The sequence below is a fragment of the Pelodiscus sinensis genome, chromosome 14, assembly GCF_052426305.1.
Source record: "Pelodiscus sinensis isolate ZL-2025 chromosome 14, ASM5242630v1, whole genome shotgun sequence".
NCBI classification, from domain to species: domain Eukaryota; kingdom Metazoa; phylum Chordata; order Testudines; family Trionychidae; genus Pelodiscus; species Pelodiscus sinensis.
In genome coordinates this window covers 18,626,209-18,647,766 of record NC_143065.1, presented here as the reverse complement: position 1 = coordinate 18,647,766, position 21,558 = coordinate 18,626,209, and the positions used below count along the sequence as shown (strand labels likewise).

At 40.9% G+C, this 21,558-nt stretch overlaps 1 protein-coding gene across 6 annotated transcripts in view; it reads right to left on the bottom strand.

Moving 5' to 3' along the window:
• Window positions 1-21,558, bottom strand: part of NEDD4 (NEDD4 E3 ubiquitin protein ligase) — a 100,604-nt gene that overhangs the window by 16,831 nt on the left and 62,215 nt on the right. For 4 of the 6 annotated variants that reach the window (XM_075897297.2, XM_075897298.2, XM_075897296.2 and 1 more), the window contains 9 exons: window positions 16,590-16,640; window positions 13,158-13,219; window positions 11,843-11,945; window positions 10,276-10,445; window positions 8,382-8,499; window positions 8,125-8,289; window positions 5,413-5,496; window positions 4,642-4,761; window positions 1,042-1,245 (listed from right to left, as the gene is read on the bottom strand). In XM_075897297.2, the coding sequence (XP_075753412.2) occupies window positions 1,042-1,245; window positions 4,642-4,761; window positions 5,413-5,496; window positions 8,125-8,289; window positions 8,382-8,499; window positions 10,276-10,445; window positions 11,843-11,945; window positions 13,158-13,219; window positions 16,590-16,640 (1,077 nt within the window). The remainder of the gene's footprint in view (window positions 1-1,041; window positions 1,246-4,641; window positions 4,762-5,412; window positions 5,497-8,124; window positions 8,290-8,381; window positions 8,500-10,275; window positions 10,446-11,842; window positions 11,946-13,157; window positions 13,220-16,589; window positions 16,641-21,558) is intronic. The other 2 variants (XM_089782009.1, XM_006112492.5) reach the window with 1 other exon arrangement.

Below are 21,558 nucleotides of genomic sequence, written 5' to 3'. Positions count from 1 at the left end.
TCCTGTGATCCCTTAAAGTTTGTTTACAACCACCAGTCCTGGCTCTCAGGATACATCTAGACTACATCCCTTTTTTGGTAAAGGGATGTAAATTAGGCACACCGATATTGCAAATGATGCCGGGATTTAAATATCCTGTGCTTCATTTGCATAATGGCGGCTGCCGCTTTCTTCCCCAGAAAGGCGCTTTCGGGAAAAAACAAAAAACACAAGGCAGTTTAGACGGGAACCTTTCAAAAATAAAACCCTTTTTTGAAAGATCCTGTACTCCTCAAAAAATGAGGTTTACAGGATCTTTCGAAAAAGGGTTTATTTTCGAAAGATTTCCATCTAAGCTGCCTTTTTTTTCTTCGAAAAAGCCCCATTTCGAAAAAAGCGGCAGCTGCCATTATGCAAATGAAGCACGAGATATTTAAATCCTGGCTTCATTTGCAATATCAACGTGCCTAATTTACATCCCTTTACCAAAATAGGGATGTAGTCTAGACACAGCCTCAGTGTTCTGTGCTGTTATTTAGCTCTAATTTACCCCTAAATGTCTTCTAAGAGCCCAGTAAGCAGTGGGAGTATTGGTAATGCTACTAGACATTATTGACCTCCCTTGGTTCACCTCCGGCTAGTTCTCAAGGGTTCCCGACTAGACAGGTACAACCCACACTATAAATAGGTTACTGACACAAGCACTGGTTTAACTGAAAATACAGGCAGTCCCCGGGTTACATACAAGATAGGGACTATAGGTTTGTTCTTAAGTTGAATTTGTACTTAACTCGGAACTGGCTCCAGATTCAGCCGCTGCTGCTGAAACTGACCAGGGGCTGACTACAGGAAGCCCGAGGCAGAGTTGCTCTGCCCCCAGCTTCCTGGAATCAACCACTGATCAGTTTCAACAGCAGCTGAATCTGGAGCCTGGGACAGAACAGCTGGGGCGCTGCCGGGTAGGTCCCCCCAGGACTAACCCGGCAGCACCCCAGCTGCTCTACCCCAGGCATCCACAACAAAAGCCTGGTCTGCTGGGCTTTTGAACTGAAAGCAAGTTACCCAGGTAGTAGTTTTGGTGTTGTGGTCAATAAAGAATGGTCTCCCATTTGGTGCATGTCGGACTTCCCAGCCTTTAGGAAGCAATCCTTGCTCTGCTTCAGGCTGTTGATTAGAAGACTGTTGTGATGAATCACTTGACGTTTGTGGCTGACATCCTGCAGAAGTACTTTGAACAGTTGATAGCTGATTTGTTTCTATTGTGATCTGTATTAGACAAGAAAACTCAAGTTACATACATTTTGTATTGAACAAAATCAGTGTAATATTAACAATTCATGTTAAAAGCTGATATTAGCAGGGGCTTTTAGAGATATGAATGTAATGGTCCTAATATGTTTATAATAAAGAGATATATTTGCTCTCAGGTATGCATGTATCTACTTTGAGAAAGAGTTTTCCCAGAGTGTGTCTCAACCCTTTCATTAATCAAATATTTTTTTGTTTAAATAACCTTCTCCCAAACAATTCTCACCTGTTACAAAATTCTCCATATATCTACTCAATACTGACCGGACATCAAAATCAGGCCACTGACTGACTTTATAGTTACAGGACTATGACCTCATTGTAGGCGAGTCCAAATTAGATAAAAATATCCATAAGCACATGGAAAACGTCAAGTGAACTTCTCAAAATAAACTACTTTTGTTTCCCTATTGTCTCCAGAGAAAGAGTCCTCCTTACTCACACACAGGAGATGAAGCATTATTTCTGAAGCAGCATGTTTCAATATGACAATCAGCACTGTAACAGTCTCCGAGGTAGCTGTGTTAGTGTGTATCTGCAGAAACAACAAGGAGTCCCGAGGCACCTCAGAAACGGAAATTTATTAGGGCATACGTTTTCACGGGAAAAACCCACCTCTCAGACGTATTGGAGGGGAAATTACAGAGACAGGTATACACACATATGCTGCCTCTGTAATTTCGACTCCAATTCATCTGATGAAGTGGGTTTTACCCATGAATGCTCATGCCCTAATAAATCTGTTCCACGAGGAGTAACAGTAGTTCGGAATAGGAAGCCTAATCCAAACTACCTACTCCGTGCCGCGTGTAGCCGCGGGCACAGAGTCCGAACTACCGGGGCTTTAAAAATGGCGGCGCCCGGCAAGATGCAAATGAAGCCCGGGATATTTAAATCCCGGCCTTCATTTGCAACTTCGGTTGCCTACATTAACCACTCTAGTTCGAACTACGGTGGTAGTGTAGACATACCCTTAGATTAGCTCTAGACAGAGAAGCTATTTCCGGATACTGGAATTATCCTGAAATAGCTAGCCTGCATCTTTTGTGCATGTCTGCTATTTCGAGACCTATTTCAGCATTCCTGTAACCCTTGGACCAGGAGGGTTAAGGGATGTCTCGTAATAGCACATTCTCGCGAAATTTGGCACTGTGTAGATGCATCAAATTTCAAAATACACTATTTCGAAATTCAATCAAAATAAGGTATGTAATTTGCATACTGCAAATTGTGTATATTATTCCAGTATAGGGTGCAGTATAGACACACCCTTACTCTTTAAGATGCCATAGGACTCTTCACTGTTTTCACTGTAAACACAGCATTCACATGATTTCCAATGAGAAATTTAAGATATACAATGCCTTTGCTCAGAGCACAAGTGCTAAAAATATACTCCAAATCTAGCCCCAATATAAGTTTCTACTATCAGTTTTACATTTAATTGCTGTTGTTCTGAGGTTGGCCCTCCTCAAGTAGTCACGAAGGGGAGCAGTGTACTCTAAATTGGCCTTTCATGTATCATGGTATGTAGTAGACTGGGACTCCCTTCCCACTGGTAGGTGAGAAAGATATTTTAAAACCTTGGATTTTTCCTGTTGCTGTGCCTGTATTTTTGATTTATAACAAGTTGCCAGACTATTACTACACAGTATACAGATTTGCTCAAACCAAGCATCAGCAAAACTATGTGATAGCCACCAATTAAGGTTTCAAAGATTACTGCAGTCTTAAAAGCCTCTAACTAAGAAGTTTAAGGGCATAGTTAACTAGTCCATTTACACATCGGCTGTGTCTAGACTGGCCAGTTTTCCCGGAAAAGCAGTTGCCCCGGAAAAGCACTGGTCACTTGAATTTCCGCAAAAGCACTGACTTCCTACTGTAAGAAATCAGTGCTTCTTGCGGAAATACTATTCTGCTCCCGTTCAGGCAAAAGTCCATTTTGCGCAAATCTTTTGCGCAAAAGGGCCAGTATAGATAACTCAGATTTGTTTTCCGCAAAAAAGCCCCGATCGTGAAAATGGCGATCGGGGCTTTTTTGCGGAAAAGCACGTCTAGATTGGCACGGACGCTTTTCCGCAAAAAGTGCTTTTGTGGAAAAGCGTCTGTGCCAATCTAGACGCTCTGTTCTGAAAATGCTTTTAATGGAAAACTTTTCCATTTAAAGCATTTCCGGAAAAACATGCCAATCTAGACGCAGCCATCTCGTATTGCTTAATTCATGAGCTTTTATACAATAAAATGCATTTGATAATTTGATATTTACATCAAATATAACCCTTGCAGTATAGTCAGATATTCAGATTGTTCACAAAGTTTTAAGGCCGTAAGTATTTCCTTTAAAAGTTCTTGAATTAGATCAGAGGACGGTGAATTAAAATGGGTTGTCAAGGCTTCTCACTATTAATACACATTATAATATAAGTTCTTTGAGAGACAGGTTGTCTGTTCTGTGATGCATCACTCAAATCATAGCCTAGAAAGAGGTTTGTTGAATGGCCTGACACAGTAAAGGATCAGGATCAGAGACATTTCAATTTGTATAATTAGAGAATAAGTTAGTGCTTGTACTAAGGATGTGAAAGGTGAACCAGTAAGCAGCATCCTGAATGGGTAATGCTTACCATTTATGGTTAACTGGTATCTGGTAGGGGATGGAACAGCTCCCCATGTGCTGTTGGCAGGGGACTGCTCCAGCCCCACAGTGGGCCCACCACTGATAGAGGCTGCTCTCATCTGGTGAAGCCCTGTTCATAGGGATCCCAACTTGTCACAGACAGGGGGGAGCCCCAGAGCGGGGGCTGGAAGGCAGGAGATGGATGCAGAGGCAGCAGCTGGAAGGCGGGAGCTGGGGGCAGTACAGAGCTGAGGGCTGCTTTGGCCGGACTGGAGGGGTCCCAAGCCCAGATCCCACTTAATCGTTAACCAGTTAAATGTTAGCTCAACCTAATGTTTAAGCAGTTAATGGATTAACTGGAATTTTACATTTCTAGTTTGTACCCCACTATTGTATAAGAATTTGAAGGCTCTCACTAACAAGAAGAGAGCTTGCTGTTCACTAATTCAGAAGTATATGGAAACTTCCTGTAGTTTTGAAAACACATGTAATACAGCATTAATAAAGAAGCGTGGATTAACATATTTAAAGTATCATCCCCCTATGCCTCATACATAGGCTACTAGTGTTTACAATGGTTTACATATGAGACATTTGGTTTCACAAAACTGGTCTCTAGACAAGTTCAGTCATTGTGAAGTACATTTATAAAAGTTATCTGATTGTAGTAGCTATTCAATACCTTTTCACTCTAGGTTATATAAATGAAATACAGAAAAAAACCACTAAAAAGATACCTGTACAATTGGTTTTATCCACGTAGTAGTTCTGGAATTGTGATCTATATAATATGACCTTCCTTTTTCATCTTGCTTTTCTTCCCAACCTGGAGGTAATCCAGATGAAGTAGGGAGTAACTAAAATTAAAGAGGAAAATATTACTGTATGGAATTACTGACTAGCAAATAGGCTTAATTTATCAGATTTCTCCCAACCAGAACCTATACAGGGAAAGTTTCTAGTTGTTTAAGTAGTCAATAAAACACAGTAAAAGTGTTAAAATCCGTATTTGATAACATGACAAAAAAAGCTAACCACATCCTTTGTGTTCACAACAGCCATCTGAGTGCATTAAAAAAATCTCCTTAGTTTTGGCTGGTTTAGCCTAGACTTTAGGGCTGTCAAGTTACTACAAAGCTCCAATGGCAGTATGGGAGCACAACGCAGAAATGCTGGAACTGTACTGTTGATAAAGCAAGATGAAATATAATTTTTAAGAAGTCTCATATCTACATGTTACAGTTCTTCCCTACTCCAGGCTATAACCATACATTTAAATAATCATTAAACTAAAAAATGTGAACTTGGAAGATGGGAGCCTTATATTGGGACTCCACTCTCACAAGAACCATAAGATGTGATTTTGTCAGGCTAGCTGCCAGAAAATGACAGCCAAATCTAACCTAAGTTTCAATATTTTACCCATCATAAAAAAAAAGCATCACAGCAAGTACATTTTCAGATTGCTATGATCTACACAATGATGTGATTTTTGGAATGTAACCTACCACAGGAAGTGCAGGCTGTTCCTCAACTCTGTACGTTTGCAGGCTACCTCTTCTGCTGGAATGGGTCTTGAAATAAAGAGAGAACTGAAAAAGTCATTTGATAGTTTTTTGATGCTACCAAGCAATGCAACAAAGAAAATACTTCGTTTTCAAGCTGTCTCAGTTTCTCGCTCAGCAAAACAGGATTTAAAATGAAGTTTTGAAAAAATATTGTAAGCTGTATTGTAAGCTGTTCATGAAGTCTATTACTACTGTACTGCTGTCTACTCAACAAGCATGCCACGAGCTACGTGCGGCCCATGGCCCATTTGTTTGCAGCCCATAGTGTGGTTTGGGTTTACACAGGGCTCAACATGCAGCCTGCAGATGGGAGCCAAAACAAAAAAGTAGTCAATATAACGGTCTTCTGTTGATATGCATTTTAGTTATGAAATTCCTGGACTGTCATTGCTCATTAAAAGTGCTGTCATATGGGTGGAAATCAGGTAAATATTACATTTTATTAGTATCAGCAGAACTGACTTAAATGGGGCCTGTGTGTTGTATAGTCTTGCCTTAATCTTTGTATTCATGCCTGTCAGTGTGAAAGAAGCTATTGCATATATTTGCATATATATGCAATCACACTTAAGTTGTTACCCTCGGCATGTGCTGAGAGTATGACTGTGGCCCCCGGGGCTTCCAAAGTTGAGTTGCCCTGGTCTAGAACCTAGTCAAGCTCATGCCATTTGCAAGCGGCTATGAATTGACATATAAGCATTTATGATACTAGAACTGTTACCACTAAATCATATTAATATTTCATTTATAAGATACAGCTGAGCCTGAGGATACAACTATTATAGAATTGCTACAGTGTCCTGTACTTAGGATCATGCTTGTGACATGTTAGGGATCTCAAAAATTTACCAACTGACACCTATTTGTTGGGAGAGAACCTATTAAGGAACCATCATGCAAGTCATACAGCTTCTGAGGAAGGTGATGAAATTCCCATAGTGATGTTAACCCTGGACCTTACTTAAGCATGTCATATCACTAGACTATACACTTTAGCTTCTGAAACTGAGCAAGCTTTGTTTCAATTCCCTTCAGAGGCTGATAACTCCTGTGAAAGGATGCATCTTCCTTAGGTTTGCCTTCTGGACACTGTAAAGGAAGCATGAGGCTCTATTCCTACATCTCTTTTCTTGGGTGGGAGGGAGGGATGCAAAAGACAGAGTATCTTCACTTTTCCCTAAAAATAACTTAGCCATCTGCCTCTTTTCCTGCTCAGACTTCCGAAGCAGCCACAGTATGAAATGACAGTTTCACTGTTATTCACAGGATTGTGAAGTGGCAGAATTGTCTATATGGTGGGGGTAATGTGTACTGCAGGGGTGTGATTTCTAAAGCAAACTAATACAGTATATTGATGATTAACCGGTCCACATAAATCCCACTGGTGGCTCATTAAATATTTAACATATGTTTAAGTCAGTCAGCTGGATCTAATACAGACCAATTAATGTGCAACACATTAGGCTATACCTGCACTACAGCCCAGATTCAGTGTTGTGCAGATGTAGTCTTAGGGAGGCTTTAGAAATCACACCATTGAGGCTACACTGCAGCAGAAGCTCAATGTAAGTTACATTATTCACATAGGTGGAGTTGTGTAACTGGAGTCAATGCACCTTAAGTTGAGTTACAGTCAGCTCTACACCAAGGGGGGGGGAGGGAGGTGTCAATGGGAGAAACACTCCCATTAACTTCCCTTACTCCTCTTGTCCAGAATAAAATAACAGGGTTGATGGAAGAGCAATCTGTGATTGATTTGGCAGGTCCTCATTAGACCTACTAAACTGAATTCCAGTGTATTGATTTCAGAGCACTGATCTGGGCTGTGGAGTAGATGTAGCCTTAGTATGTGATAGTCCACTAGATAGATAAGCCCGAAGTTGAGTATGATCTTATCTAGCAGAGCAAAAAGCAGCAATACTGGAAATGCCTGTTTACAGACTCAGAAAAATACTATCAGTTTACATTCAGTTCATAGACAAAATAGCATCTTCACCACCAGAAGAGCAAGATGCACATGAAAATTCTAAAAGCCGAAAGTTCAAATGACTTGGTATACCGTACCTTCCTGGGCAAGTGTTGTTAAATATTATAGAGATTTCTTTCAAAATAGATCTGGTTACAAAAAAGTTGTCTCAAATCCCTTAACTTAGCTGACTTCATAATATACATTATTTCTCCCAAGTTTACCCCACAGGAGAGAAAAATGCTATGGTATTATTATTTCCTCAAAAAGATACTGCTGTAAATTTAAGTACTATTGTAAAGTAGCACCAAAAAGTACTACCGAATGACAATTGTAGACAACATGATAGCTAGAACATAAGCTAGATTTGTGAACTCAAGTAATTCAATGCAGATGCTGCTTTAGGTCTTACGGAAAAAGTCTTGTTTTACAAAAACTAAGTGGGGAAAATATTTTATTTGGGAAGCAGATCTACTATACTAAGATTATCCTTAAGCCTCTTCAACTGAAGTAAAATGATGGATTGGTGTTGGCTTGAAATATTGATCAAGCTCGGACAAAAGCCAAGAAAAATCCAAAGCATAATATTTTCTGTAAGAAATCTGGGTTAGAATTAGCTTTTGGGAAAATAATCTGAACGTTTATTACTCATGTTAAAACTATTAGAAAAATATCTGCTCTCTTACAATGCAAGTTGACTGGCCAGTGGCTGAACTCCCAGAGGCAGTAAGTCTGGTATTCAATTCTTCTGCAAGGTTAGACTGCATATCAGCGCTGTTCTGTGGCAGTTGTGTTTGAAGATTCTGATTGCTGTACATAGTGGCCTCGTCTTCAGTTATAACTTCCCAGCTCTTAAAAGAAGATTTATAAAAGCATATTTTAGATTGCAAAACCTCAAATTAACTCACAACTCTGATTTGTATTTTAGACACAGAATTTTTACCTCAGGAGAATCTCTGGTGTCTAGATTTTCTGTTTCCTCCGATATCTGTCGCCGATGGGTGAATGCATGCTGTGCCTCCAAATGAATATTACCACTGTCAACATCAGTTAGATTGTCCCTGCACAAAAGCAGGCAACCGTACAATAGTCATCTGCATCTTCAATAGTAAAATTTGTAATAGCTCACACTAGTATCAAAACTATTGCTTATGGGCCACTTTTGCCACAGGAACAGCCATAAGCTACAAAAGCAACTCAAGCTCAGTAGAAAGTGGAAGAGTCCATAACAATAGGGGCCAGGAAGCAAGAGTCAAACTGAACAGTGGACATGTTTTAATTGTTGATATACTGGAAGACGAGATCATGCAAAGTACATTAGAAGGATTTCAGGTGGTCACTATTAGTAAGGAGGAGGAAGTCTGAGGCATAAGAACATAAGAATGGCCGTACTGGGTCAGACACAAGGTCCATGTAGCCCAGTAGCCTGTCTGCCGACAGTGGCCATCACCAAGTGCCTCAGAGGGAGTGGACCGAACAACGATCAAGCAATTTGTTTCGTGCCATCCATCTCCAGCCTCTGACAAACAGAGGCCAAAAACACCATTTCTATCCCCTGGATAATAGCTTTTTATAGACCTAACCTCCATGCAATTATCTAGCTTCTCTTTAAACTCTGTTATAGTCCTAGCCTTCACAGCCTCCTCTGGCAAGGAGTTCCACAGGTTGACTATGCGCTGTGTGAAGAAGAACTTTCTTTTATTAGTTTTAAACCTGCTACCCATTAATTTCATTTGGTGTCCTCTAGTTCTTCTATTATGGGAACTAATACATAACTTTTCTTTATCCGCCCTCTCCACACCGCTCATGATTTTATAAACCTCTATCATATCCCCCGTCAGTCTCCTCTTTTCTAAACTGAAAAATCCCAGTCGCTTTAGCCTCACTTCATATGGGACCCGTTCCAAACCCCTAATCATTTTAGTTGCCCTTTTCTGAACCCTTTCCAAGGCCAAAATATCTTTTTTGAGGTGAGGCGGCCACATCTGTACACAAGATGTGGGTGTACCACAGTTTTATACAGGGGCAGTAAGATATTCTGTGTCTTATTTTCTATCCCTTTCGTAATAATTCCTAACATCCTATTTGCCTTTTTGACTGCCGCTGCACACTGTGTGCAAGTTTTCAGAGAACTAGCCACGATAACTCCAAGATCTCTTTCCTGATTTGTCGTAGCCAAATTAGCCCCCCAATCATACTGTACGTTTAGTTGGGCTTATTTTTTCCAATGTGCATTACTTTACACTTATCCACATTAAATTTCATTTCCCATGTTGTTTCCCAATCACTCAGTTGGGTGAGATCTTTTTGAAGTTCTTCACAGTCTGCTTCTGTCTTGACTATCTTAAAAAGTTTAGTATCATCTACAAACTTTACCACCTCACTGCTTACCCCTTTCTCCAGATCATTTATGAAATGAAGGTCTTCCCCACGCACACTATTAATCTCTACCGAGACTATAAGTCGTTTCCATTATGCTAGAAATATATTATGTGAATATTCATAACTTTGGAAAATGGATCGAGTCCTGTGTGAGTTGAATTGTTCACCAGTCAAGATGTAATAACTTTTTTAGCTGTTATAGGCTCTATATACTGTAATAAAAGGTGTTAAATTGGGCTAGCTAACTTGCATTAGTTGGTTGAAGTGGCAGTAAACAGTTTAGTTACTCAAACTTTAGAACACACTTTTTATTTGAAATGCAGACAGAGAAAGAATTAAAATGAAAATTTTCACTCATTCTGAAATCTATTCCCTCACTTGACTTATGGTACAGAATGACAAAAATGAATTGCCAGTTATAGTATATTATCAATCTTAGAAGTCAGAAGACATACTGAGTAGTTGGTCTTTTCCATTGTGTTCTTCTAGATTCATGGTTGACATAATAGGTCCTACCAAGGATATCCTGTCTTTCTTCCCAGCCTGGAGGTAGAGGAGGAGATTCCTGTTGCTGCTGTTGAGGCTGGCAGGCAGCATCTGGTTGGTCCAATATAATCCAGCCAGGCTATAAGACACAAGACTAATAATTAACATTCATCAGTCAAACCTGTTAAAGAAGACATATCCCCATTCATCAAGTCACTATTCCCTTACTGAATACCTGACCAAAAATTCATATCTTCTGCAATAATGAAGGAAAAATAAAATATTAAGCTATGTTCACTCCTTGATTTTATAGTACATTCCTTAGAAATCTTATATGGTCAAGTCTTCAGGATACGGATTGATTTTAGGTAAAAGTAACATTTTGTTCATGCTGATTGCTTGTTAAGTGAGATTTTACAGTAAGACAAGACTGTGCACCTCCTACAAAACTAAACTTAAGACTTCTATGCTTACTGAGAAATGGAGGAGCAATACCTATTTCTATCATTTATACTATTGCAGCAATGTGAGCTGAATACTATATGGCTGTCTCTACATTGGCACCCTTTTCCGGAAAAGGGATACTAACGAGACAAGTCGGAATTCCTGATTTTAAGAGGAATAAGGGATCTTCCGGAAAAGGCTTTATTTTCTGAAACATCCCGTCTAGGCTGGCGCTTTTCTCCGGCAAAGCCCCGAGCTGGAAAAAAGCGGTAGCCATGTTCATGCAAATGCCGCGGGGGATATTTAAATTCCCCGTGGCATTAGCAATTCCGACTTGTCTCATTAGCATCCCTTTTCCGGAAAAGGGTGTCAATGTAGACAGCCTTACTGTATAGAAATTTTGTTTCCTAGTTTGGGAATAGGAAAAGCACTCAATGGATTTTAAAATTTAGGAAATTTATACACGAAGTTGCGGTCATAAACTTGTTAGGAGCATCTATTTAATTTATAGGTTTTATAATAGAAACCATCTTTGTAATACCACAGAAGTGCTGCTGTTAAATAGCTATTTAAGGTGTTGGGGAAAATAACTTTGTATCTTAATTGAATGTGCTTACTAATAATTAAAAAACAAAAGAACTAAGATAAAATATTCTCTTCTATTGGATCAAGTTCAAGTTTTTGGAACAGAGTAGGTTACCATTATGTTGACTAGTGGATTTAACAAAATTACATTGGAAGTCTGAAGCACTGGAAAGTGTTATTCCCAAGCAATTATAGTCACTAAAGCTAGAGGTTATCAAACAGTTTTGCTTGCATCAGCATTTATTGAATTAGATTTTTACAAGTGCTATGTGTCTCCTGCAGAATTATAGCTATATAAAGGAGAGAAATAATTTAAAAAGTGATGGTAAAGTTTCGGCATCACAATTAAACGGGACAGTACAAGAATTTTGGATCACCTTCTGGTCCTTTCTAAAAGGCTGCTTGTAGCTATCATTTTAAATAGATATTTTTATTCCTAGAACCTTCATTATTTAGAGTTACAAGAAAAAAGTTAAACCACATGCTCTTTAGCATCAGTTTTTTCACCTCCAGGTCTTCCACCAGTTCAGTGTTTTCTTCTTCAGAGCCATTGTTTTTAGGTAAGTAAGTCATTTTTAATCTTAGATGACCTTTAACTCTTGACTTGTGACTGCAGAAGAGAAAAATTGTTATTGTGCAATTATATTTAAAAGCAAATGATTAGCCATTTTGTCACACTTGTGAAAGATATCAGATATTTTGGATATTTTACATGTTTCTACCGAAAGATATCCGGTATTTCGATAATTTTCAGTCAGACTGCTAATCCTATGTAGAAGCATGCAATTTGGTATTAACATCCAAAAAAAACCTGTATGGTTTATTATTGACTGTCATAGTAATGGTAATTGTAATCTACTATGGCAGTTGCTATCTTACTGGTCCACAACCCCCAGAACTGAAGTGGTCCCAGTTGAGGGAATGTGCCAGACCACTGCCACCAACCCCCTCAGCCTGTCACACGCCCCCACCACCAGCTCCTTTAGCTCCCCTGCCGGCCGGGAGGCATGGCTGCCCTGGCTCCTCTGACATGGCTGCTGCTCCAACCCCACTGCTGGCATGGCAGCACTGGCCCCGCTGCCGGCCAGCACGCAGCCCCAGCTGGGTTGCTGACCTGTCGCAGCCCCAGCTCCGCTGCTGTGGCTGCAGATAAGCTTCCCCGGCTGGGCTGCCACGGCCCGGCCTTGCTGCTAGCCAGGCTGCTGTGGCTCTGTCCCCACTGCTGGGCTGGCAGGCAGCCCTATTAATGCTGCCACAGCACAACCCCCCTGTCTGGACCGGCATGTACAGGCTGCCCTGGTTCCAGCTGGGTTGCTGGACTGCTTCTGCCCTGCCACCATGCCCCTACTATCACTGCTGGACTCCTGCGGGCCCTCACTCCCCCACACCAGTTTTGCCATGCACAGGGCTCTCAGCAGTTGGCCCCCCTGCCCTGCAGCTCTCTCGTTCCACAATATCCATGATCCCACTGGACCACAGATGTTGCTGGACGAGACAGTTCCAGTTGAGGGAGGTGCAACCTGTACTAGGATTTATACCACTCAAGATAAAAGTAGAAAGCTTAGAAGTAATCTTGAAATTTGGTAACAGAAAAAGATACTTAAAAGACCAAAATATTTAATTAGGAAGCCTGGTTAGTTCTCTTAAAAAAAAAAATCTCTACAGGGTACTTGTCTGAATCCATCAGTTTTACCTGATGATAATCCTGAAAAAGTGTTAGTTACTTGAGTTGAGGAAGAGTAGTTCAATCAGAAGTTACAGTTCATAAGTTACAGCTTACACAGGAAAGTTAACATTTTAAAAAAGTTTGCTATTTACTGACCTTCTTGGATGAAGAACAAAATCTTTAAAGGTGTATGGTCTCTCCATATTTGGATTTTCTGTCTGGAAGGAAATAATTTTTTAAAGTCTAATCTACAAAATCAATGGAGTAATCCTAAGGCACCTGAGAGACTAACAAAAAAAACATATAATATCATGAACTTTTGTGGACAAAATCTACTTCTTCAAATCATTTGCATCTTCAAATTCTTTTGAAAAAAGGCTTATGGATTTCAAATGTAACAGACGTTTTCTTCATATAAACCAAAAGATTTTAGTGAAATAAAATTAAAATATTTGTTTTACTCTTAATAGTTAAGAAGTTTGAAGTTTGAAGAAAAAACTTCTGTGACCTGCTTCCTCACAGTATGGTTTCTAATGGTTCGAGGAAGCAAGAGTAGGGGAAGTTTGAAGTAAGTGTGTTTAGCGTGGAAAAGAGGCAATTTGCAAGTACTCCACTTTTAATACAAATGTTACTCTCTTCCTCTCTATATTTTTCAAATACAAAATATAGGCCAATTTAATAATTGCATTACAGCTCTAGTGCCAGAGAATCTACAAACAGCAAACCAAAAGTTACAAGTATTGCAACATTTACACTGCAGAATTCATGAAATTCCAGAAGTTGATTAGAAACAATTTTTCATGTCCAAATTGAGACATGCAAAAACAAAAAGCACAAAATGTGTAAAGTTAGCTGAAAATAACTTAATGTTGGAAACAAAGAATTAAAATACAATTAATAATGTTGAAAGGGGTATTTATTATGGTGCCTCAGAACCCCTATCATGGGCCAGAAGCCATCTGTGTTAGATACAGTACAAACAGAACATACCATGTTTATGGTAGGTCCCCATCTAACATAAAATCGGATTTCTAAAATATTGTTAGAAGTCACACCTGACAATTAGTTAAATTTGCATAAATGAACTAACAGGGATGTCATTGTGTAGATGACTACATGATTAACTGATAAGTGTAGGCTTATCAGTTAATTTTGTCAACTATGTGCATTCCCCACCCCTTTGCTGCCTCCGATACAGAGGCAGCAATGGGGGGGTTGGGGAGGGAGAGCAGGGGCTGGTGCCCGAACCCGTGAGGAGGTGGTTTAAAAACCAGCTCCTATGAACGGTGGATCCACCTGTCCCCAACCCCCTCAGTGCTGTTGCCTCTGATAGGGGCAGCAGCACAGAATGAGGGAGGCAGGGCTGGAGCTCACATGCACAGGGAGCCAGCTTCATGTACCCGCTGCCCTCTCCTTGCTTACTCCTACAGAGGCAGCACCACGGGGTGGAGAGGTAGCAGGTAAGAGCCAGTGCTTTGGGGAGCCACCTTAAAATCTGGTTCCCTCCAGCACTGGCTGCTCAGTGCCACCTGCCCCTGCCTCCGCCCCCACCCCCTCCGCCCTGCACTGCTGCTCCTCTCTGAGGCACCAGCACAGCAGGGGCAGAGGAAAGAGGAGACTGCCACAAAGCAGCCTCTGACCGTGGGTGCTTGAATTCCCCATGGACAGGGGGTGTTGCCATCCCATGCTGCTGTCTCTGTATCAGAGACAGCAGCATTAAGTGGCAGGGGGCTCTCCAGGAGTGGGGCCAGGAATGCACTGGCTGCCAGCCCCGCCCCTGGGGACTACTGAATCGTCATTTAATCACTAAGATTTCATTCAGTTACGTGACTACTCAATTACAAGACATCTAACATCCCTAACATCTAAACTGCAAATGCAAACTAGATAATGGCACAATCAACAACATGTTAAATGGCAAGCTACATATATGAAATCAGTTTCATTCCATGTATATTTATAAGCATATTTTCAAGAGTTAACCGTTTCTCTCAAGTTTAACTACAAATGATGGCAGACTACTAGCAATATGAAGATAATGTAACAGTATAACAGACAGCTGTATTCTGTGCATATGGAAATGATTTTTAGCTTTTAAATATATTAACAGAGCAAAAGAAGTTCATTACACTGTTAAGAAGAATCTGCCAGACGAATAAAACAAGCTGCAACATTTATTGCAATAAGAGGATTCTTCTAGGCAGTAGTCCTCTGAAATATGTAGGAAAAGCTACCATGCTGCTGTCTTTTCAGCCTCTTTGCTTGGCTCCACTGCCTGCTGGCACTGGCATCCCGCAAGCTCTGCTGGCCATGAGCTCACCAGTCCTGCTGGCCAGCTTTGTTCCTGTGGGGCTCTCTGGTTGAGCAAGATCCATGGTCTGGCAGACCAGAGAGTCCCCAACCAAACAGGTTCAACCTGTAGCACTCAATGGCCTCAATTAGTACTGGTGTCTCCCTGTATTTTGATGGTATATGTTTGTATAAGGTAGTCCCTGACTCAAAGTTTATGATCAAAGGAGTGAAAGAAAGGGATAAATCAATTGCACAGCCACAGTGACAGCTGGCAAATCCTTTTTTCCTTAAAAAACTGGAATTAAAATGTAGATGAACAAAGGGGTAGGAAAAGTAAGTACACACTGGACAATGAAGAGAAAGCAAAGACACAATGGAGAACAAAGAGTTAGAGGAAAATGGGTGAGAAAGGTCCAATCAGCAAAGAACAATATACAGAATCCCAAATGGAAAAAAAAGTCTGATATCACTTGTTTCCAGAGAACTGTGGGAACTGCTGCTGCCTTGTCGGCTCCTGCCTGATGGGCATATCTATCCTCCAGACAGGGTCACCTCAAACACTGTACTTCCTGTCCCATTCTATGTAGCAGGGATTAATGCAAAGCCTGGTTTCCTTCTACTAAGGCCTTCCCACTCCACAGTAGAAAGTTTAGCACAGTTCACCAGGGTAGGAAGGAGAACAACTGCTCTTGGCTGGGTTCTTAGTTTCCCCCTCTTTAAAATAGCAGCTGCGAATTTCTTCAGCAATTTGTGAAGTTTTCTGCACTAAATGCAACTGCAAATAGTCATTTTAATTTCCATCCCATCACCAATTTTGTTGCATAAGCTTCCTTAAAGCTGAATGGTTTTGCCAATAGATGAAAAAACAAAAGATTAGTTCAACTGTATTTCTTCCTGTGTCAGTTTTCTGTATGTGTTTTCAGCAAAACATTATATTTAAAAATAAAATGGTTTAAAACTAAGACTAACCAAAAAGAAAGTCTTCTAAATCTCCTCTGTACCTTACTGGAAGCTAGAATGAAAAACAGAACAACAACAGCCAGTCTAAACTTTAGAGTATGATCAAACCTTACTTTCTTCAGGAATAAGGATTAAGAGAACTCATTTATTAGTAGAAGCCTATACACAGGTTGTACATGTAGTTTAGGTTGTCATTTTATTTCCAAGAAAGGTGTGTGCAAAAGTTTAGAAAAGGAGGAATTGAATAAAGTCTATAGATGTTATACAATTATCCCAATTAATAATACACCTGTGTACATGCCACCACTATTTCTTTAGGTTATCTTAAATACAAACCGGTAATTGATGAAGAGGAACATCTACTTGACCTAGGAAGTCATCTCTGGTCTGTAAAGAAAAAGGGAAAAGTTTTAAATTAAAATAATGTCAAAGTGATAAACCTGTAAGAGACTTTCTAGCTTATGAAAAACACTAATACTGCAATGCATTCTAAGAATCTGAAGTAATCCTATGTAATATAGATTATATAAAACTCAGATACCAAAACTGAGAATTTCTTAGAGTGAGGCAAAAACTAAATCAGAGACAACAGCAATAAAATCAATAGAACTTTTCAGCATAGCAAAAAGGGAGGGAGAAACATCTGCAGCCCTGGTGGCATGACAGCATATTGCAGAGGTTTCTACTTTAACTTAAAGCTGTCCTGGACATCCTCTTGGAAAAACCATAAGCTAGAATTTAACAATACTCTACAGTTTAAGGAGCTAAAAGGCTAACAGATTCAATATGTCCATGACCTCTATTAAGGGCAAAGAGCTTTCAAAACGGAGGCCTGCCAGCAAGATGAGGAGGAGATGCTTTATGCCTGACATTTTAAGTGTAAAAGCTTCAGAGATATAGCCGAGTTAGTCTGTAACAGGAAAAACTTAAAAAACAACAAATAGCCTGGTAGCACTTTATAGACTAACAAAACATGTAGATGGTATCATGAGCTTTCATGGGCACAGCCCACTTCTTCAGATGACCAGAGTGTTGGATGTCCAGAACCAAGTAGGAGTGTTGGTTCTGGACATCCAACACTCCGGTCATCATTTTAAGTGTAGTTATAGCCTTATTAGCCCGAGGAGATTAGAGACACAGGGTGGGTGAGGAACTTCTGTGTCTATTAAATCAATTTATGTTGATGAGATTAAACAACACCCTTCAACGAGCTTGTCTCACTTACCACTATAAACTGATCCAACAAAAAAAATTAGCTCGTTCAACATGTATCTGTAATTTCGCGAGTGAATAAAGCAAGGACTATTACACACTTGTATCACATACATTCCACACAAAATGTTAGTGTGTTGCTTTATGATTAGTCTTAAACAAAGCACAAACCCATTTCTGACCTTTCAAGTAATTCTCTAACAAAGAAAACTTGGAAAAAGCTTCAAAACTGGCTCAAATCAACTATTACATCTCACTTCACCATAGAGCTAACACATTAGTATAAGAACTGTATCAGATATTTTAAAAACTTCAGAGGGGTAGCCAAGTTAGTTTGTAAATAGAAAAAGCTTTAAAAAACTGAATAATTTAGCACAGTGTTTCTTACACTTTTTAAGGCTGAGGAACACCAAACAATTTTTTTTAATGGGGAACACCAAGAATTTTTTTTGTCTGTGGGGGGTGAGGGTGAGGGGGAAGAGGAACAAAAAACCACAGGCTGGGAGACCCGGGGGTCAAAATGTGTCACAACCCCTCCCCCCCCAGGAAGACTGCCCTAATAACAGTCTGGTACATGAGCTGAAAACGTACACCACAAAAAAGTAAGGATAACAACAAACAAATGTTAAATAGTCATATGTCTGGCCAGGAGGGAGGGTAGAGGAGGGTCTTGGGGCAGAGTGATGTCTGGCCAGGAGGGGACTTGGGGCAGGGTGTCTAGCCAGGAGGAGGGGTCTAGGAGCAGAATGTATGGCCAGGAGCAGGTACTGGGGCAGGGTCTATGGCCAGGAGGGAGGGTGCAGGAGGGGACTTGGGGCCAGAGCAAGCTGGGAATGCAGGGTCTTTGCAGGCGGAGGGGAGCGAGGGGGGGGTTGGGTGCGGGGTCTGGGCATGAGGAGGATGCTTACCTGGCCTGGCACCCTGCAGCAGCAGGGAAAGCCTCTAGGGAGCATGCTCTTGTTCCTGGGGTGTGGGGGAGGAGGGGAGAGAGAAGAGCTCGGTTCCTCACCACCCCATGCAGCGGGGAACCCAGCACAGCTGCAGCACCAGGCCAGGCTTCCTGCTGGCAGGGCGAGGGCAGGGGGAAGAGCAGAAACCCCGACCATCCCGACAGATTAAACTCTGCCACTTCCCCAGCAGGCGGGGGAAGGGCACAGGGGAGAGAGTGCAAAAGCGTATGGGGGGCAGCAGAGCTCAAGTGTGCCCTGAGGGGATGCAGCAGACCCAAGCACACTGCAGGTGGGGGGGGGACAGCAGAGGCCCAACACGCCCCAACTGGAGGGGGGGGATGGGCAGCAGAGCCTGAGCCGGGTTCCCCACAGGTGGCTGTTTTAAAACACTGAGGACCAGGAGCAGCTCCTCAGCTCTGGCCACCCCTCTCCCTCCCAGCTGCAGCAGTCGCTGTAAAAGCTGCTGCCTGCACAGGTAGAGGAGGCGGCTGCACAGCACCAGAGGCCCCATGGGACAGGGGCCGTCCTGTGGGCTGTGGGGGAGGAGCGGCAGCTGTAGCAGGAGTGGTCTACCCATTCTGCAGGGGTGGGGGAGCAGAATTTTTTCTGTTCTCTCCGTGGCACACCTCTGACTGCCTCATAGCACACTGGTGCGCCACAGAACACACTAAGAAACGCTGGTCTAGCAGCACCTTTAAAACATGTAGATGGTATCATGAGCTTTCATGGGCACAACCCACTTCTTTAGATGAATCAATACTGTAAAGCAGCTAATAGATTATTCATGAAACAAATGTTAGCAAGAAGCAAATGCAATACACAAACAATATAAATGCTGTGGGTTTAAAGTCCATAAGCTTTTAGAAATCTGCCTTTACTGTGTGAAATGCTACCTGAGTTAAGGTGATTCTGACTATACCAGTAAGACATGCAATTTCACTCAAATTACTGAAGGGTCTGAGGAAACAGTGATGTTTCACTAAAATAAAATTCTAGTAAATAAACACTTAAGCATATGAAAAGAAATAAAGGCTTCTGGTCTAAAGTGGATTACTGTATAGATCTCTAAAAATTTGTTCAGAGATCCACCTCTTAATGAAGCAAGATACTACTTGCTTCAAAGCTTGGTAAATACTCAACCCTTTATACTGTGAACAGAAATGACATTTTAGTCAATATTCTGACATAAATTAGAAATAACTATTTCCCACCACGCTTGAACCCCAACTGTCTGGTTCAGATTATTTTACAACTTCAGGCAGTTTGTTCGGACTTCAGCTTTATACCCTTTAGTCTCCTATACGCTTTTAAAAATGTGGCCTTAAGGTACAGAATAGTGCCTGAGCTTGAAATCAATAGGCATTAGGTGTGTAGGTATTTTTAAAAATCCCATTAGGCACCTAAATAATTTTCAAAATCTGGCCCTTAGCCAAATTGCTATAAAATAATTTCATTTGGAGACACATGGCACACAAGAATTCAGGTGAAACTGACACAAATGTAAGGGGCCGTATCAATTTAAAAGGTTAATATGGCATATAAACAGGGATCCCCTTCCTGTTTTATATCATAAAAAGAATCCAGAATGGTGACAAAGTAAAACACTGGGAAGTTGAGGCTACAAATTAATAATGAAATTTAAAATTATGAATATTTTTTTCCTGTGAAGCTTTTCATGGTCTCATCACAGATATGTATGATGAAGTTAATAGTGAAAAACTATTTAATAAGGAATAAAAGCAAGGAAATAACATCTTAGTATGGTGGCTCTACACTATGAATGCATTTTTAGTTCAGGAAATAGGAAAAAAAAATCAGATTCTTTATCCTAAATTGTCTGTTTAGTAGACAGCACAAGCTTAAACACTTGTTCTTATTTAACTTTTGGTTCTAGACAGACATCATTTGTCTATTGTATATACATTCAAACTATTTCATTCAAAAAGTTGTACACTTAAGATGGCAAAAAATAAGTTCAGTGAAAGGTTTCATCTAGTTTTAGAGTTAGATTTGAAAACCTGATAATGAAACATTTAGAGAAGAGAACAAAAGGAACAGTTTCCTGAGTTTCATGCTAAATTTTCATACAAATTCAGTCATCCAATTTTTAGACAGAAATATTAATCTGCAGTGGAATGTAAGGTTTTCAATGAAAGGGAGACCAGCTTGAAAACTATTTTCTTTTTTGATACGTACATAATCCCCAAACACTTAAGCTGTGTCTATACTGGGCCACTTATTCCAAAAAAGCACCCGCTTTTCCGGAATAAGCTGCGAGCTGTCTACACTGGCCCCTTGAATTTCCGGGAAAGCACTGACAATCTACTATAAAATTGTCAGTGTTTTTCCGGAAAAAACTATGCTGCTCCCGCTCAGGCAAAAGTCCTTTTTCCGGAAAACTGTTCCGGAAAAGGGCCGGAAAAGGGCCAGTGTAGACAGCCCAGTAGTCTTTTCCGGAAAAAAGCCCTGATTGCGAAAATGACAATCGGGGCTTTTTTCTGGAAAAGCGCATCTACATTGGCCACGGACGCTTTTCCGGAAAAAGGGCTTTTCTGGAAAAGCATCCTGCCAATGCTGACGCTCTTTTTCCGGAAATACTTATAACGGAAAACTGTTCTGTTTTAAGCATTTCCGGAAAAGGGTGCCAGTGTAGACGTAGCTTTTGTGTGCGTCTAGACTGGCAAGATTTTGCGCAAAAGCAGTCACTTTTTCACAAAAACTTGCCAGCTGTCTACACTGGCCGCTTGAATTTGCGCAAGAGCACTGACTTTGTAACGTACAAAATCAGTGCTTCTTGCGCAAATACTTTCACGCTCCCGCTCGGGAAAAAGCCCTCTTGTGCAAGAATACTTGCGCAAGAGGGCCAGTGTAGACAGGGAAGAACTGTTTTGCGCAAAAAAGCCCTGATAGCTAAAATGGCAATTGGGGCTTTCTTGCGCAAAATCGCTTCTAGACTGGCCATGGATGCTTTTGCGCAAAAGTATCTGTGCCAATCTAGACGCGCTTTTGCGGAAATACTTTTAACTGAAAAACTTTTCTGTTAAAAGTATTTCCGCAAAATCATGCCAGTCTAGACGCAGCCTCTGTGGCTCTATACTATACCAGTATGATTTTACACACCCACCCTTTTTAGATCTTGCTTT